Raw genomic sequence first — 16827 nt, 5'->3', positions numbered from 1 at the left:
GTCGAGAAGTGTCGACATGCTTCGTCAACCATTCTTTGTCAGTATATTTTATATTTGGTTTGCATTATTTCTAAGAAGATAATAGTGTGTTACTATCATTCTTTTCATTGTACGAATTACTTTTTTTTTCGAAGGTTTTGAAAAGAATAATTATAGTAAATTACCCAATGATGCGATCAAGAATCACGGATCTTAGAGAAGGAGTCGACATAGACTCCAAACCAAGTAACCAAATAAGTCACTTACATTGTTTTTATTTTTCTATTAAATCGCTTACTTTGATAAAAGATAAAAGTTTTTAAAATGAACGATATTTACCCCCCCCCCCCCCCCCTATCATTTCTTTTTGATCATTTGATTGGTATTAGAGACAGGTAGCTTTGAGTAACTTAACAATTTTTTGAACAAATTTCAAAACTTTTTCTTTTTCTTTAAAGATGTTTTTTATTTAATCTTAAATAATATTTTTATTCTTTATCTCGCACTGCTAATCCCAAGATAAAATTCTTAAAAACCTTTTAATTCTTTTTTGGCAAGAATGTCGAACTCATACCAAGGGGCTAGAACACAGTTCATCCTCGGCTATTCAAGAGAGATAACTTTAATTACTAGAAGAATAGAATGGAGTGCTACCTCAAGTCCGACATCGAGCTTTGGTTTACTATATTGAAGGGATGCACACCACCAATGGCAGATGGAAAGCCTATAGAGTCTGAAAATTGAACTCCCCCAATGATCAAAAAGGCATAAATGAACTACAAGGCCATAAAAAACATTCAGTGTAGCCTAACCATGGAGGAATTAAACCAAGTAGGACCTATGAGAATGCAAAAGGGCTTTGGGATTTCCTGGTAAAATTACACGAAGGAACAGACGACTCCAAGGCAACGAAAAGAAATCTCCTGCTAAATAACTTATTCAATATCAAAATGCTTCTCGGAGAAACTATTACCCAACCCCATGCACGACTCAAAGATATTCTCAATGACCTCCACTTAATCAGGCATCACGTAGAAAACCACGACACGATAAGATATGCCTTGAATATCTTTCCTCGAAACGCTTTGTGGGCATCAATAGTAAATGCTTACAAAGTCTCTAGGGATCTATCAATTATTAAGTTAGATGAACTCGTTTGTGAATTAGAATTGCACAAATAGTTTAACTTGAGTCAAGCCGAGAAAGGAATTGCCTTGTATGCAGGACCAAGCAAGGTGATAAAATCCTGAATAAAAAGTGAACCTGAAAGTGAGTCAGATTTAGACTCAACAAACGAAAAAAAACTGATGAACATGATTTAAAGAATGTTCACCAAGAGGAAGTTCAAAAGAAGACTAAGAAAGTACTAATCAACCAAAATCAAAATAAATCAGAAGCAACGTGCTATGTATGCAATAAGAAGGGTCACTACAAATACGAGTGGCCAAATCAGAAAGAGGAGAAGCCAAAATCCATAAGAAGAAAGAAAGCTCTCTAAGCAACTTGGGACGAATCTTCCTAAGAATTCGAAATGGAAGAACCGAAGAACTCGGTTCATCTTGTTTTATGGCAAGAAATGAAGAATCGGAGTCCGAGAAAGCGTACAAGTCCGAGTCTGACATCGAGTCCCAGAGAAGCCACGGATCCGTATCCGTTTCCGAAGGTCCCGATATGGTAAAATTTTCTTCCAAGTCAACTTATTTAAAATTATAAAATGTTTGTTTAAAAAGTTAACTAAATCCGAGGAACAAAATAATTTACTACTTAAAGAAATAGATCACCTTAAGGAGCAAATTAACTTGAGTCAATCAACTGACCAAGTTCAAGTTGGAACTTTAACTCAAGTTGCAAAACCTAGGCCATGAATGACATATGTTATGATGTTGTTGGTGGAAGGATAAATAACTCTACCCTTTACGACCTTAGCTCATGGGCTAAAGTGGTCTATGATCATTTGAGAACTCTTAGGGGGAATCCTAGCTCTACTTCTTCTACTGAGGTACAGTTGTTAAGATAAGAAAATCAAGAACTGAGGGATTGACTATCCATAATGGAGTAGACGATGCCCGCTTGGGCTGCAAGAGATGATGTTGCCTTAGCCGAGATGCATGCATTCATTGCTCAATGGACCCAATCACAATTCACAATAACATCTTGAGTCATAGGAGACTCAAGACCCACAGGACCATGTTGATGATCTTATTCTGAGGTATATTCAACTACAACTTAGCTATTTTGAGATTTGATATTATAATCTGGTTATTTCTAATTGTATTACATTTTCTTAGGAAGATTTTGTCCCTATGATTGATATATTCATCATCATTAACATCAGATATCCAAAATATGATCTATGTATTTTTTTTACATGAAAAACTAGTTATACATTACAATTTTTTAGTTATACATATATTACATTTATATCGTATAATTTTGATCATAATCACTTGTAAATTTTCTTTCTGCAGGATTTCATAATACTATCTCATAGGATTATACTTGGATGCGTTTGTAGTGGATTTCTATCATGGTATGAATGTCTTAGATTTTTTTTTTTTATATCTATTGGATTTGGATACTTTATTGTTGATATTTGGATAGTATGTTATTGACTTTCGTGAATGTTTATGAGATTAGTTTGTTTGTGTATAAGTGCAATTGTTTGTATTTATTCTGAATGTTTGTATGGATTGTGATTAGTTTGTGTATGAATAGCAATTGTTTGTATGGATATCTTTGTATGTGATTTTTTATTTGATTATTTTATGTATGGATCGTGTTTGTATCGCTATCATTTGTGATGGTTTCTATTGATATGAAAAACGTAAATAGGTTAAATTCTAAATATAAAAATGTTTATGTAATTTTTTTTATAATTACCGATGGAAACCTTAAAGGGGAGCCTTGACGCAACGGTAAAGTTATTGTCATGTGACCAAAAGGTCACGGATTCGAATCTTATAAACAACCTCTTGCAAAAAGCAAGGCAAGGCTGCGTACAATGGATCTTTCCCCGGGACCCTGCATGGCGGGAATTTCGTACACCGAGTTGTCTTTTTTTTTTACCAATGGAAAACTTGATTTCCAGCCGTAATTATCGACGGAAACCATGATTTCGTCGATAATTATCGATACATAATTTCGATAACTTATTGATGAAAACCATGATTTTATCGGTAACTACAGTCGGATGGAAATCAAGATTACGTCGGTAGATATTAACAAAAACTATAATTCTGTCGATAGGTATTGGAGGAAACTGCAATTTCGTCGATAGGTATTGACGGAAACCATGATTTTGTCGATATGTACCCACGAAAATCACAATTCTATCGGTAAGTATCATAATTAAAATAAATTTTCAAGAATAGATTATCGACGGAATTTATGTTTCCGTCACTAATTTCCAACAAAATTTATGATTCCGTTGGTAATTAGCATTACAGAACAAATTTCTGTTCACTAATTACCGACGGAATTATAACTTCCGTTAGTAATTATCGACGGAACTACAGAATTTCGATAACTTACTGATGAAAACCATGATTTTATCGATAACTACAGACGGATCGAAACCAAGATTCTATCGGTAAATATCGACAAAAACTATAATTCTGTCAATAGGTACAGGAGGAAATCGTAATTCCATCAATAGGTACCGACGGAAACCATGATTTTGTCGATATGTACCGATGAAAATCACAATTCCATCTGTAAGTATCGTAATTAAAATAAATTTTCAAGAATAGATTATCGACGGAATTCATGTTTCCGTTACTAATTTCCAACAAAATTTATGATTCCGTTGGTAATTAACATTACAGAACAAGTTTCTGTTCAAAAATTACCGACGGAATTATAACTTCCATTGATAATTACCAACGGAAATCTAATTCTTTAGCTAAATATATAAATGGAAAATTAATTCGGTAGCTAAATTCTGTCGGTATATTTAGTTATGAAAATTTATTCCATTATTAGATAGTGACATAATGTAAATTCCGTTAGTAAAACTATCTATGATATAATATATATATTTCGACTACCATATTTTTCATCATAATTTCATCACTAAATCAATATAGCGACTAAATAGCGCCGTTGTGAAGACGGATTTTTTTGATAGTGGATGTTACTTGCTTCTAGACATACATTGTTATAAATTTAAAATATTAGGAAGGATGTTACTTGCTTCTAAGTTCAAATTCAATTCCGTTTCCGCTCCTTGCATGCGTACCATTTATTGAATCTCAAAAACATCATATCATTCCATCCTTCTTTAATCTCTAACATATCTTTAGCCATCGAAGCACACAAACTCACCACGCCATGTTACGATCGACAAGCTTTGTGTTTGTTCTATCAAGTCCTTATGCAACTTAACACACATGCATTAAACATATAGACAGACCTAATTTAACTCATTTGCCAAACCTATCAAATAATATGCTCGAACACGACTACTCAAGGTAGGATGACACTAACATTAATACCTAACTTTAGTTTGGAACCATCGAGTCAATATTAGAAGCAAGTGTTAGTTATAAATGTACACGTAACAATTTCAAAAATGGCCATAACATTTTACCTTTGCTAAACATGATTTTTTTGACAGTACACTCAAGTAACTTATTACATAGAATGCAAATATGTATATGATAGTCATTTTATTACATTATTCAAAGTAAAACCAGTTGCAACAATCTTTGGTAGGGTGATCCACTACTCAGTGGTAAATCATTATTTGTCCATAATTATGAGATAATTTCCAACATAACATTAGCTAAAGTTTATGCATTTATTAATCTCATTCATAAATCTTTGCTCATGCTCCTTCATGACTGATGGTCCTTCAAAACGCACACCGTCCTTAGGCAAAGGCTGCTTTAGAATGATGCCGCTAGCAAAGGGAGAGTCATGTATTATAGGCCAAATAGAATGGGGTCTTCCCCATCCATAGTTAGTTTCATAAAACTCTATACATCTCCAGTCTGATAAAATCAAAGTATTGTAGCTAATTGACATCTTATTTGGATCTTCCTTGAAGTTGCCTGAAGCCCATTCCTTAAACTTTGTGGGTAAACTTTCTTTAGCATCTCTAATCAACCTCACCAATTCTGCAAGTGATGCCTTCATGATTTGCTCACTAGTTGCTGTGACTGTTAATAAATAGATGCAATTTCCATAGTAGCCCCGCGCCTCTGGCAACCGATCTAATAAATGACGAACGTCAGCTACAAAGCCAAGAGAAACATCTCCTATGACATCGATTGCTTGTGTTCGACATTTCCATATAATTGCAGTCACGATTTCAAAGGTGGTGAATTGAATATTGGATGTCTCTTTTGCGATTTGTTCCTTCAGTCTTCTAATTGTTTGAATTGAGAAATCATATGTGGAATTCACAATGCCAAACTTAGTTGTGATAAATGATGAATCTGACTTCGAGAGCATTGGAGGGACTGAGAAGACCTCTCTATGCCAGATCGGATTGACAGAGGGATGAGTTTGGCCGCAAGCAATCTCACCGATAGCTTTTAAGAATTGTCCAAAACCGAGGCCATCGAACACCAAGTGATTGAATTTGAATCCGACAATAAATCCACCACACTGAAAATGAGTCACCTATGCATGCACATTTAATTAATTTACTATCAATAAATATTTGATAATGATCTATGATTGTAAAAAAAATCTTAGTAGAAAGAATTCTAAATTGCACAAGAAGTGTTATTCAGAGAACTTTTTGTGTTTTTTTTTTTTGCAACTACATGCATTACTTTACTTAACAACCAACTGACTGATTGATTTGGAAAAATAAATACAGAAAGAGATAAAATTTTATTTTATATATCCCAACACAGTGAAAAAGATACACCAACGGAGATTGAAATTTTACGAATATAAATTTCATCGGTCAACAATATCAGAGCTATGGTTAAGATGTGGTCGCATGGGGAACTTGATAAACTCTTGAGGTGATGCTTAGGTATTTCACATGGAGAATTATTATGATTAATTATAATTAAAGTCTCGTATTTAAAATATATGCAACAGATTATAAAATTACAAGTGGAAGGTATTGTCGTACGAAAATCACTTGAATATAGTCCTACTTAGTTGCCTCAATGTAGACAATATCATAGAGTATGTTAAAAAATAAACTTAATTATAGATAGAATAGAATAAATGAGATGGTAGTGGATAAAGATAGAATGGATCAGGTGATAATCATGATAGGAACAAGAGTTTTGTAGAGATAAAATAATAATAAAAAAAATAAGAGTCATGATTATCTGAGATTGATGTTTATCCAATAAATCTATAAATATGTATTTTTTTTATGAACGAAGGAAGTTGAGTTTTTTGTTTTATTCTCCTTCTCTTCCACGTAAAAATTCTCCTCCTCTTCCACATTTTTTCTTCTATAATCCTTTTATTTCTTCTCCCATAATTCCTTGTCCAACAAAATAGTATCAGAGTCATGTCGATACTTCCTATCCCTCATCTTGTTGATTTGAAGTATGGTAATTGGAGTATCCAAATGAATGTCTTATTAGAGAGCGAAGGCTTGTGGGATATTGTTGAAAAAGACTATAAAGAGCCTCAAGAATGAGTCAACCAAACGGAGGCACATAGGACGGCAATGGCGGAACAAAAGAGAAAAGATAATAAAGCTATTTCTTTATTTATAAAGCTCTTGATGAAGCTACTTTTGAGAAAGTAGCCGAAGCTACAACTTCCAAAAAGGCATGGAAGATCCTACAAGTAGCATACAAAGGCGATGAAAGGGCAAAAAGTATTCGCCTTCAAATCTTGAAAGGGGAATTTGAATCGTTGGAGATGAAAGAGTCCGAAAGTGTATCAGACTATTTTACAAGGGTATTGGTAATTGTCAACCAATTGAAAAGAAATGACGATGACATTGAAGATAGTCGCGTTGTAGAGAAAATTCTACGCTCGTTGGAGCCAACGTATGACTATGTAGTTGCGGCTATAAAAGAATCAAAAGATATGAAAGAAATGAATGTGCAAGAACTATTAAGCTCTCTACAAGCTCATGAAGCAAGAATGCGAAGACGGAGAGAGCCTATGGAGCAGACTCTACAAACCAAGCTCACGATTATTGACCAGAAAGAAGAGTCAAAGACCGAAGGTTCGCAAGAAAACGGCGGTGGTCGTGGTGACTTCTGTGGACGTCGCCGAGGTAGAGGCCGTGGCAGGGGCTCTGCTCGAGGCCGAAGAAGAAGTAAAGACAACAATCAAGGTAGAGACCAAAGGTATAGCAAAAGAAATGTAAGATGTTATATTTACAACAAATTTGGACATTATGCAATGGAATGTCACTCTAATAATGTACAAAGGAATGCTAATTATACATCAAAAGAAGGCAATGACAATGATGTAGTTTTGCTAGCAAGAAAGGATGGAGATTCCACAACCAAGAATTTGTGGTATTTAGACTCCGGGGCAAGCAATCATATCTGCGGGTGTAAATATATGTTTGCCAAGTTTGATGAAATGGTGAATGGACAAATCTCATTTGGAGACGCGTCCAAAATCCAAGTAAGAGGCGTTGGTAAGATTCTCATCAAACTTAAAGATGGAGCTAACACATACATCACCAATGTTTATTATGTGTTCGACATGAAAACAAATATTATTAGTCTTGAACAATTGCTTGAGAAAGGTTTTAATATGCAACTAAAAGATGGTAGTCTTCATTTGAGAAAGCAAAGCAAACTTATTGTTCATATTCCTATGTCTAAAAATAGGATGTTTTCTCTTGATATTAAGCATGTTACTGTAAAATGTTTAAGTGCATGCATAAAGAATAGTACATGGCTATGGCATATGAGGTACGGGCATGTGAACTTCAGAACTCTAAACTTCTCTCAAGCAAAGGAATGATGAATGGTCTTCCTCATATTAATGCTCAAGATGATATTTTTGAAGGGTGTGTTCTGGGCAAACACCCTAGAGCAAGTTTTCCGAATGAATCGCACAACCAAGCTAAGAAGCCTCTTGAACTCATTTATACAGGCATATGTGGGCCAATCACTCCAACCTCCTTTGGAGGTCGTCGATATTTTCTAACCTTTATTGATGATTTCAGCAGAAAACCTTTGGTTTATCTTTTGATGAATAAAGACGATGCTTTTGAGAAGTTCGAGGAATTCAAAGGATTCGTAGAAAATCAATCCGGCTATACTATCAAGGCAATGCGGTCAGATCGTGGTCGTGAATTCACCTCAAAAGAAATTAAATTTTTTTGCAAAAATCATGGCATCTGGAGGCCTTTAACCTCACCTTACTCCCCTCAATAAAATGGAGTTGCTGAAAAGAAGAACCGAATTATTTTTGACATGGTTCGAAGTATGCTAAAAATGAAAGAAGTGCCTAAAGAATTTTGGGCCAAAGCCGTAAACTGTGCGGTGTATTTGCTAAATAGATCTCCTATAAGGATGCTAGAAGGAATTACACCTCAAGAAGCATGGACCGGATACAAGCTATGTGTATCTCATTTGAAGATTTTCGAGTGTATGGTCTATGCACACATTCCGGATCAAAGAAGAATGAAACTTGATGACAAAAGCTTACCGATGCAAGATCGAAGGCTTACAGACTCTATAATCCAGTGAACAGAATGATTATCATAAGTAGAGATGTTAAATTTCAAGAAGATAGTGCTTGGAATTAGAGCACTAATATGGTGATGATTCAAGAAGAAGAACAAATGAAGGAGAAAGAACCAACTCCACAACCGTCGCCTACTTCTTCATCATCCTTGGATGAAGAAAATCCTCCACCACAAAAGACAAGGAGTCTTCAAGAATTATATGAGGTGACAACTCCACTTAATCTCATTTGTCTTTATGCTAATGAAGAGATTGCATCTTTTGAAGAAGCTATTAAAGATAGCAAATGGAAGAAAGCCATGGATGAAGAGATGAAGACAATTGAGAAGAATGAAACTTGACATCTTACTACTTTGCCCGATGGCCACAAACCCATTGGTGTGAAGTGGGTTTATAAAGTAAAGAAAAATGCTCAAGGAGAAATAGAAAAGTACAAAGCGCGACTTGTGGTAAAAGGCTACAAATAAAAGGACGACATTGACTACGAAGAAGTGTTTGCTCCCATTGCCCGAATGAAGATTATATGGTTGATAATCTTTTTAGCCGCTCAACTAAAGTGACAAATATTTCAGCTTGATGTCAAATCCACATTTCTGAATGACTACTTAGAAGAAGAAGTCTATGTTGAACAACCGGCTGGCTACATCAAGGGGGGCAAGAAAGAAAGGTGTTGAAGTTGAAGAAAGCTCTCTATGGCTTGAAGTAAGCACCGAGAGCATGGAATTCAAGAATTGATGCATACTTCAAAGAAAATGATTTTATGCAATGCCCTTATGAGCATGTTCTTTATGTAAGAGCAGATAATGATAATATCTTATTGGTATCATTATATATAGATGATCTAATCTTGACAGGAAGTTCACCTCAAATGATAAAACCTTTTAAGGAAGCTATGACAAAAGCATTTGATATGACTGATATGTGACTTATGTCCTACTTTCTTGGCTTGGAGGTGAAACAAGGAGTTGTGACATATTTCTGACCCAAGAACAATATGCAAAGGAGGTCCTCAAGAGATTTAGAATAGATGATTGTAATCCAATTAACACACCGGTGGACTGCGGAATAAAGCTATCCAAGAGTGACGAAGAAAAGACGGTTGATCCCACACGTTTCAAAAGCTTGGTGAGAAGCTTGCAGTACCTAACTTGCACTCAACCAGATATATTATATGGAGTCGGTCTTGTGAGCAGGTTCATGGAGCAGCCTAAAGAGACTCATTGGAAGGCGGCCAAGCGAATCCTTCGTTATGTTCGAGGTACTTTGAATCATGGATTATTTTATTCTCACTCTAACAATTCTCAACTTGTTGAATATTCAGATAGTGATTAAGGTGGAGACTGTGATGACCGAAGAAGTACTTCCGGCTTTGTATTCTTCGTTGGAGATACGACATTTTCTTGGATGTCAAAAAAATAATTTATTGTTACTCTTTTCACTTGTGAAACAGAGTACATTGCGACATCCTCATGTGTTAGTCATGCTATATGGCTAAGAAGCTAGCTTGCTAAAGGAGATAAAATTTGAACAAAATGAAGCAACTCAAATTTCCATTGATAACAAATCGACAATTGCATTGGGGAAGAATCCTGTATATCATCAAAGAAGTAAGCATATTGATGTTTGCTGTCATTCTATTCGAGAACATATGAAGAATAAAGATGTGCAGTTAGTTTATGTGAAGACTAAAGATCAAGTTGTTGACATCTTTACCAAACCACTGAAATTTAAAGATTTCATCAAGATGCAGAATCTATTTGGAGTCACAAAATTAAGTTTAAGAGGAAGGAGGTGTTGAAAAGTAAACTTAATTATAAATAGAATAGAATAAATGAGATGACAGTGGATATAGATAGAATGGATGAGGTGACAATCATGATCGAAATAAGAGTTTCGTGAAGATAAAATAATAATAATAATAATAATAAAGAGTGATGATTATATGAGATTGATGTTTATCCAATAAGTCTATAAATATATATTTTTTTCATTAATGAAGTAAGTTGAATTTTTTATTTAATTCTCCTCCACGCAGAGAATTTTTTTTTTCTATAATCTATTTATTTCTTCTCCCATAATTTCTTATCCAACAGAGCATACCATCAAGAAGCTTACGAAATATATAAATATATATCTTAACAAACCTGCATCATCAGTATCATCTCCTCTTGCTTCATGTAAGCGGGACTACTCGGAAGCAACTCCTCTTTGACGATGCTGTCAGGGATCGACTCCCATTCGTTCATGTTGCCCAGGCTGTCATTTGTTACTGCCGCCTCCACAAACCATACGCCCTCGCCGTTGCAGGTCACCTCCACATGGCCGCCGTCGGAGTAGACAAGGCGGCCTGCTACGGGGTAGTACGGGACAAGAGCCTTCGCCAAGGCTTCCCGGATGACCTTCGCCGCCGGTAATATCACGGCACGACGACGGGGCTCACGGTTATTGTATGGATACACGGAGATCATCTCTACCATAAAGGCCAACCCCAGGGCGTGGTCGATGGAAGAGAGAGGGAGCGTGGCGCACGGCGTGGGCTCGAATGGTACTACGAGTTCCTCCCGCACCTTCTTCACCCTACAGGACGCCATGCTCATATCCTACCTAACAACGCCTTCACTCTATATATAATTCTGTATATATCCTGATTAGTGAGAATCGTGACAAAAAATTTTATGAATGTATTAATGTGGGATATTTAATGTTTTTTTTGACAAAATTTTTAATGAATGTATTAATGTGGGATATTTAATGTTTTTTTAAACACGTGATTAAAAAAAAAATCCCGAGAAATATTTAAGACCATGAGATTTAGACCGCACAGTGCCGTCGCGACTCTTCCAGAGGCCTAGGCAATCTTTTTAAAAAATATTTTTTTTTATAAAAAAATTAAATATTAATTTTTTTATAAAATAATTTTTTCTTCTAATTTTTGAGAAATAAAATTACTAATAAAATTATATATTCAAGTTTAAATAATAGTTTTTAAATTAATAAAATATAAATTATTTAATCTTTAAACATTATCAAAAATTTTATTAATTTTAATTTAAATTATTTTTATATAAAATTTAATATCTTTAGTGTATTTAATTCCGAATTTATTATTATTATTTTTTTTAAAAATAATTCTAAAAATAAATCTACCATCACTATCGAATAATATCTCATATTTTAAAAAGTATTTAAGATTCAAACCTGCAAAAACTTTTCAAGGAGAAATTAAAAATAGTTATTTTTTTAATTTATATATTGAAAAAAATTAATTTTCTGTTTAAAAAATTCACATACTATTCTACATAATAAACCAAAATATCTACTGTTTTTGTCATCCATACTTTCTTTACCCCCGACACTTCCATATCTTTATTAAAATATCATTTCTATATTTTAATCGGAATATCATCTAGTTCAACTATTTTTCATTTTACAACTCATTTAAAACTTGTTCTACTTTAAAAGTTTAAATTCTACAACAAAAATTTAAATTTCTATACTCAACATGAATTAACTAAGTTAAGTTGATTATCTAAACTTTCATTAAAAAGTTGATAAAAATACATATTTCATTGCTTTTTTATTTTCTCATCATTTATTAGTACCCTATCTTATTCATCTTTAATGAATCTTATTTGGATAACATCCATTGACTTTCTCTCTCCCATTTATTCTGTAAATGTCTCTTTCCTCCTTTTTTATCCTTTTTTGTTAGAACTTGTGTGAGCTAGAGGGGTGTTAATAACTCTGATCGCTTCTCATCGTTGAATGTGGGTCCACTCTAGCGATCACTTCCACTATGAACACCCTCTTTCTCGAATACTTTCCGGAGACAAAGAAGCCTAGTACAAACTTGTTCTTTCAAGATTGTAAATAATGAACGAAAATATCTACTATTTTTGGTCTCCATACTTTCTTTACCCCGACACTTTCATATCTTTATTAAAATATCACTTCTATATTTTAATCGGAATATCATCTAGTCCAATTATTTTTCATTTTACAACTCATTTTAAACTTGTTCTGCTTTAAAAGTTTAAATTCTACAATAAAAATTTAAATTTATATACTCATCATGAATTAACTAAGTTAAGTTGATCATCTAGACATTATTAAAAAGTTGATAAAAATACATATTTCATCGCTCTTTTATTTTCTCATCATTTATTAGTACCCTATCGTATTCATCTCTAATGAATCTTATTTGGATAACATCCATTGACTTTCTCTCTCTCATTTTTAGTTATTATGTAAATGTCTCTTTTCCCTTTTTTTATCCTTTTTTGTTAGAACTTGTGCGAGCTAGAGGGGTGTTAATAACTCTGATTGCTTCTCATCATTGAATGTGATGAAGAAACTTTTATCAACTTCGACTCCACATGCATAACTCTAAGATTTTACTTGGTATTTGCTTCCTTAAGGCGATTAATTTAAGGGTCCACTCTAGTGATCACTTCTGCTATGAATGCCCTCCTTCTCGAAAACTTTCTGGAGGCAAAGAAGCTTAGTACAAACTTGTTCTTACAAGAACACAACATGAAAAGAAAATACTATTACGAAAGAAATCAAAAACGATTCTACAATGAAAAACCTTACTTTGCTTGCTCTGTTCTTGCTTTGGTTGCCACTTGGTGGTAGGAAATGTAATAATACTTTCTCTCCAAACTCTCAAAAACTGGCGATGAGAATCCTCCTCAAAATCCCCTTTATATGGATGTTGTTTGAGCTGAAAAATACCTCCCAATCGATTGATCTTTTCCCCAATCGATTGTCATGTCAAATTTGACCATTCAAACCTGTAGAACGACTATCTTTTGCTTGACCAATTAATTGTGAGTCATATCAATCAATTGCTTAGCCTCCAATCGATTCTGAAACATTCTATTCTCTCGAGAAAGCACTGTCAATTGATTGACGATTAGTGATCGGCAATTGACGAATAGAGATGCCAATTGATTGCCCCAATCAATTCTAACGCCTTCTATGCTCCTGAAATAAACTCTTAATTCATTGCATCAATTGATTGTCCAACCCTAAACATTGAATCTATGTTTAGGGGTTACTAATCAATTGCCACCTCTCACTAATCAATTGGTAACCCTAAATTCAGCATTTTCAAGGTTGAATTCGCGTCTTGCCTCGTATCCAGTTGGCCTCAACCTACCAGAACTATCTCTACTCAATATCTAGTTATTCGTGACATGTTGAGACTTTCCGTTGCCCAATATCTGATAAACCGTGATCTATCGATACTTTCTCACCAAGTGTTAGGTGAACTTTTGACTTACTTGGACTTTTTCCTTGCCAACTTCCATGGGATTTCTGATCACTAAGTGTCCAGTCCTTTGTGATTCACTTAACCTTTTTCCTTGCCACCTTCCTTTGGATTTTCAATCACTAAGTATCTGGTCTTTCATGACCCACTTGAACTTATTCTTTGCCAACTTTTGTTGGACTTCCACACCAAGTGTCCAATCCTCCGTGACCCACTTGGACTTTTCTCATGCCAACTTTTCGTTGGACTTCCGACATAGTCAAGTCTCAACACCCGGAACAAATGAAGAAAAATCATGTGTCACCCCTATGATTAAAGAAGATATAACATATTCAATTCATAAAAATAAACATCATATAATATGCTTTGAATGTTGGGAGAAAGGACACTATAAGTGCAAGTGTCCAAAATTAGTCAAGAAAAAGGTTAAAATGACATCGAAGGTGAATGAGAAATCAAAAGAGGCCGGCCCCATGATACGAAAGGGCAAGGAGCACATTGTGTGCTTCACATGCAACCAAAGAGGATATTACTAGAATCAATATCCAAAGGGAAAGCACTCATATAAAAGTAAGAGAGGACACTCAAATCAAGGGGGGTTTCTAAGAGTAAATCTAAGTTATCATTTTGCAATGCCATGTTAATATATCATGATAACAAGTATGTTAAAAATATATTTTATCATCTTAGTGTCAATTATCATGAAAATAGAAAATATGATAGATCTAAAGATAATTTTAGGGTATTTAATGGCAGACTTACTCAATCTAAGAATAGGAACAATCTAGGCAAGAACCCTAAGAAATTTAGACATATGCCTATAAAGAAAAATGATCAAGGTATTCATGAAAAGTCAAGGATTAATGACGTAAAAATAAAAATAAAAATTAATTTTTAAGGTCAAGACTTGATAAGCTAAAAAAACCCTTAAGAAAATGATAAATGAAGTTAAAGGTTCCAAGAAGAAAGATCTAGGCTTAGATAGGCAAGTGTTATCTAAGGGCAAGAAAGGTTTGAGATACAAACTTAAGTCCAAGGAAAGCATAGTCTCATGCTATAGAGTTTCATAAAGTTATGAAACTAATTCTAAGTCTAAGAGTCAAGTTAAGGTTATAAGGGTGGTTATCCCTAGAGTTGACCTTGAGGAGATTAACATGACTAAGGCCTTAAAGAAGCTAGGAAAGTCATAAGAAATGTATCTAGGGAAGTTATCCCTAGTGAGTTCTAGTGCACCTAAGGAACTTCAATAGATATTGGGTCCCTAAGAATGTGATTTCTTGACACTAGATGAATATAGGTGTGTCAACTCTAATTGAAAAGGTAGTTAACCCAACCATGATAAAATTGGTATTTTAGGGCATTGTGACGTATAGTGATACGTTAACAATGAAATTTCTAATTTAATCTTAAGAATTTTATAGGGTGTCAATAAGAATTGAAGTCTTAAGATTGATTAAAATTGGCACCATAGGATGGTATCATGAAATGTGCCAAGTGTGAATTTTTGGCACATTCAAGGGAGATAGGGTCGCCTATATCAAATTGTAAATTTGGCATAGTGATTAGTTGATGAAACTTAGATGAAAATATAGGTAATTTGATATTAGTGTAATCATATGCGATGACATCATATATCTTCCATTCATCTTGATATGATAAGTATATTATTGATTTTGATACATGGTGTATGAAATTGTTACAAGTCATGTCCTACACGAATCATTTAAGTTATGATAGATTTCAATTTGAAGTTATACATTTGATTTATGACATACTCATTTACATGCATAAATTTTAATTTCTTTTAATTGATGATAATAACATTAGTTGACATCTTAGGTAGGATAATCAAGTTTAAAATGCTTAGTTAAAGATACATGATCCCTTAATTTTAGAAAAATACCAATTTTATATTTCACAAAGACTATAAGATAACTTTTATGTGTATTGAGATACATTAGATACAAGTGAGATGTTAGGATGATGAGTAAAACTCAAGATATTGATTTAATGCATCTATTTGAGTTACGTTTCATCAAAATAAATGGATTTTGTGTTGATCAATCACGAAAAAAATTAATGTGCAAGTCATGTGCATTTAGTCCATAGATCATGGTTGAAAATTGACTTTGTAAACCATTTCAAGATTAGTTTTGAAAAGCTTGGTGAAGTCTATTTGTTTATAGAAATCACCATGATTATATGGATACAAAATTAGAGTGAAACATTGAAGTTTTCAATGATTTCTAACTTTGTGTCATTTTTTGAAAATAAATTTTTTTTTATAAAACAATATTCCTCCCTCCCCTAATAGTATTTGACATAAGTAATGTCTATAAAAAATTTCATGATTTTTTTTTAGAAAAATGTAGAATTACTTATACATTTGTGAAGTTAATTTGAAATTGATTTGTAGTTTTCAAAATAGTAGTCGACTGATTTAAAAAATTAGTCAAATGGATTCTATGTTTTTGACTAAAATAGATTTGTTTAACTAATTTAAGCTCACTTTTGATATCTTAACTATATTTGACTCTCCGATATGCTTTGATAAGTATTCAAAAATAATTTTCTTGATAAAAAGAAAGAGATGTTAAAAATAGAAGAAATGGAATTGAGAGGGAGATTTATATTCAAGATTGAATCTTTAACCTCATAACTACAATTTTGGATTTTCCTAAAGATTTAAAAACTTCAAATTATTGGTGCAATTGGAGCATGCTTTGAGGGGAGGTCCTCCTCAAAGACATGATTTTGATATGAAAGTTAAAAATGGAAGAATAGAATGAATTTTTGGAAGAGGTTTTGGTGTGTGCCGAAGGGGGAGAATAAATGGTTCAAGTTAGGAAACCTTCATTCATATCTTGACATGAGAGGTAGGATGTTGGACTAATGATTTATCCTAACTTAAACATATTGTCAAATATCAAAAAGGAG

At 33.7% G+C, this 16827-nt stretch overlaps 1 protein-coding gene across 1 annotated transcript; it reads right to left on the bottom strand.

Annotated features, from left to right (window-relative positions):
* Positions 1 to 4616: 4616 nt before the first annotated feature.
* On the bottom strand, positions 4617 to 11249 carry LOC121976057 (myricetin 3-O-glucosyl 1,2-rhamnoside 6'-O-caffeoyltransferase AT2-like). The gene is made up of 2 exons (XM_042528044.1): positions 10763 to 11249; positions 4617 to 5604 (listed from the first exon to the last, which is right to left on the bottom strand). Exons 1-2 carry the CDS (start codon positions 11213 to 11215, stop codon positions 4759 to 4761), a joined length of 1299 nt encoding a protein of 432 aa, XP_042383978.1. The 5' UTR covers positions 11216 to 11249; the 3' UTR covers positions 4617 to 4758.
* Positions 11250 to 16827: the final 5578 nt, after the last annotated feature.

Source organism: Zingiber officinale, chromosome 4B, assembly GCF_018446385.1.
Source record: "Zingiber officinale cultivar Zhangliang chromosome 4B, Zo_v1.1, whole genome shotgun sequence".
Lineage (NCBI taxonomy): Eukaryota > Viridiplantae > Streptophyta > Magnoliopsida > Zingiberales > Zingiberaceae > Zingiber > Zingiber officinale.
The sequence above is the reverse complement of the archived record's forward strand: the minus strand, read 5'-3'. Positions and strand labels throughout refer to the sequence as shown.